Source organism: Sinocyclocheilus anshuiensis, unplaced genomic scaffold (genome assembly GCF_001515605.1).
Source record: "Sinocyclocheilus anshuiensis isolate Anshui unplaced genomic scaffold, SAMN03320099.WGS_v1.1 scaffold1590, whole genome shotgun sequence".
Lineage (NCBI taxonomy): Eukaryota > Metazoa > Chordata > Actinopteri > Cypriniformes > Cyprinidae > Sinocyclocheilus > Sinocyclocheilus anshuiensis.
In genome coordinates this window covers 92,538-94,602 of record NW_015547720.1, presented here as the reverse complement: position 1 = coordinate 94,602, position 2,065 = coordinate 92,538, and the positions used below count along the sequence as shown (strand labels likewise).

The 2,065-nt window shown below is 32.1% G+C and overlaps 1 protein-coding gene across 1 annotated transcript in view; it reads left to right on the top strand.

Moving 5' to 3' along the window:
• Positions 1 to 752: 752 nt before the first annotated feature.
• Positions 753 to 2,065, top strand: part of LOC107704218 (transcription factor Sp4-like) — a gene marked incomplete at its 5' end in the record, with an annotated part of 5,387 nt that continues 4,074 nt past the window's right edge. Inside the window, one exon of the mRNA XM_016507104.1 lies at positions 753 to 952. Within this exon, the coding sequence (XP_016362590.1) occupies positions 753 to 952 (200 nt within the window). The remainder of the gene's footprint in view (positions 953 to 2,065) is intronic.

The following is a 2,065-nucleotide window of genomic DNA, read 5'->3' as shown; positions in this document are numbered from 1 at the left end:
AGAATTCTAGGGGAAAAAGTCAAAATTGTAAGATATAAACTCAGAGAAAACTTCTTAGAATTCTAAAAAAAGGTCAGAATTGTGAGAAACTCAGAATTCTAAGAAAAAATGTCAAAATTGACTCATTTTTAATTACACTTTTTTTTGTTATAAATTTGATTTATATCTTACAATTTTGACTTTTTTCCCCTAGAATTCTGAGCTTATATATTGTAATTCTTTTTCTTTGAATTCTGAGTTTATATCTTACAATTTTGACTTTTCTTCTTAGAATTCTGAGTTTATATCTTACAATTTTGACTTTTTTTCTTAGAATTCAAAGAAAAAGAATTACGAGATATAAACTCATAATTCTGAGTTTATATCTTACAATTTTGACTTTTTTTCTTAAAATTATGAGGGAAAAAAAAGTCAAAATTGCAGGATCATAATTGTGAGAAAAAAAACTCAGAATTGCAAGAATTTTGAGATATAAACTCAGAATTGCAAGAATAATTTACATCTCGCAATTCTGACTTTTTTCTTTGAATTCTGAGTTACATCTCAGAGGAAACATGCGTCCATAGTTAAGAACCACTCACAGAAAATGTAAAATGTGTTTTTAGTAGATCAGACTGTACAAAAAATTATATATATAGATAGATAGATATAGATATAGATTTATATTATAAATGTTGAAAGTCTCTTTATTGAGTTAGAGTTTTGACCAGCTAAAGCTAAATATTTAGCGTCATTTCTCTGTATTCTGACAGAAATAACAGTGACCCGTCAAAGAAGAAGCAGCACGTGTGTCACATGGAGGGCTGCGGGAAGGTTTACGGCAAAACGTCTCACCTGAGGGCTCACCTGCGCTGGCACACGGGAGAGATGCCGTTCGTCTGCAACTGGATCTTCTGCGGGAAACGCTTCACCAGGAGCGACGAGCTTCAGCGGCATCGCAGGACGCATACAGGTGCGCAGACAAGCACACAAAACATGCACAGGAGGAAGAAAATCAACACGTGTGTGTTTATATCAGCCAGTCAAACCTCCTGTCAGCTCCAGAAATACAGCACAGACAAATAGTGGTTAAAACTGTTCATTTTTAACTTGACATAACTATTTATTAGTGCTGAGCAATGATTCAAAATTTTAATTGCATGATTTGTCTGTGATTAATCACATTGTTATGCACAAAATTCAATAATGCATTCAAAAGTAGCGTATTGCACACTTTTTCATTTAGAAAGTACTGCTATATGAACAAAGTGCAATAACACTTTAAACAAATAAGGTGCTTTTTTTACAGCAGTATTCCTTTTACATAGTAGGAGTTAAAATATCTCTTGTAAATCTCAACTTATAATATTAATGTAATCAAATTAAATATAGGCTATTTGCCACTGCCAGGGCATTAGGTTTTTATAGAAAATATTTTATAGTTTGTTATAGAAAAACAAGTATTGCTCAGAGTCCCGAGCCTCGATCATAACATTAGAGACCTGCACGATCGCGGGACTCGACACAACAGAGTGGTGTATAAAGTACCTGAAAGCCATACTCAAGTAAAAGTACAGATATCTTACCAGAATATGACTTTGGTAGAAGTTGAAGTCACCGTTTAGAATATTACATTTAAACTGCAGTTACAGATGCATAAATGAGCCTAATGTTTTGTTTTTAACATAAAACGCTGAATACTGATCATTTGAAATAATTTAAAACATGAAAAAAATAGTAGAAATGTGAAATTAAAACCGCCAGTAGATGACAGCAAGTGACTGTTAGTGAATCATTGAGATTCAACTGATTAATTCAAACAACTGATTCATTCAAAAACAAAGCATTCGACTGTGTTACTGAGTGAATCACTGAATCATTTATTCAACCGATTCGTTCAAAAAGCTAATTCATTCAATAAGTAAACACCGTCCATTATTACACAAGCAATATTACGTCTAAAATGTAAGTCATTTATTGCTTTAATGAACTTGTATAAAAAGATTATTAAATGTGTTATGCTGATATCTGCAGAAAAACGGTCCTCTTTGTGTGATATAGATTAAGTTAACTATATTAAATTATA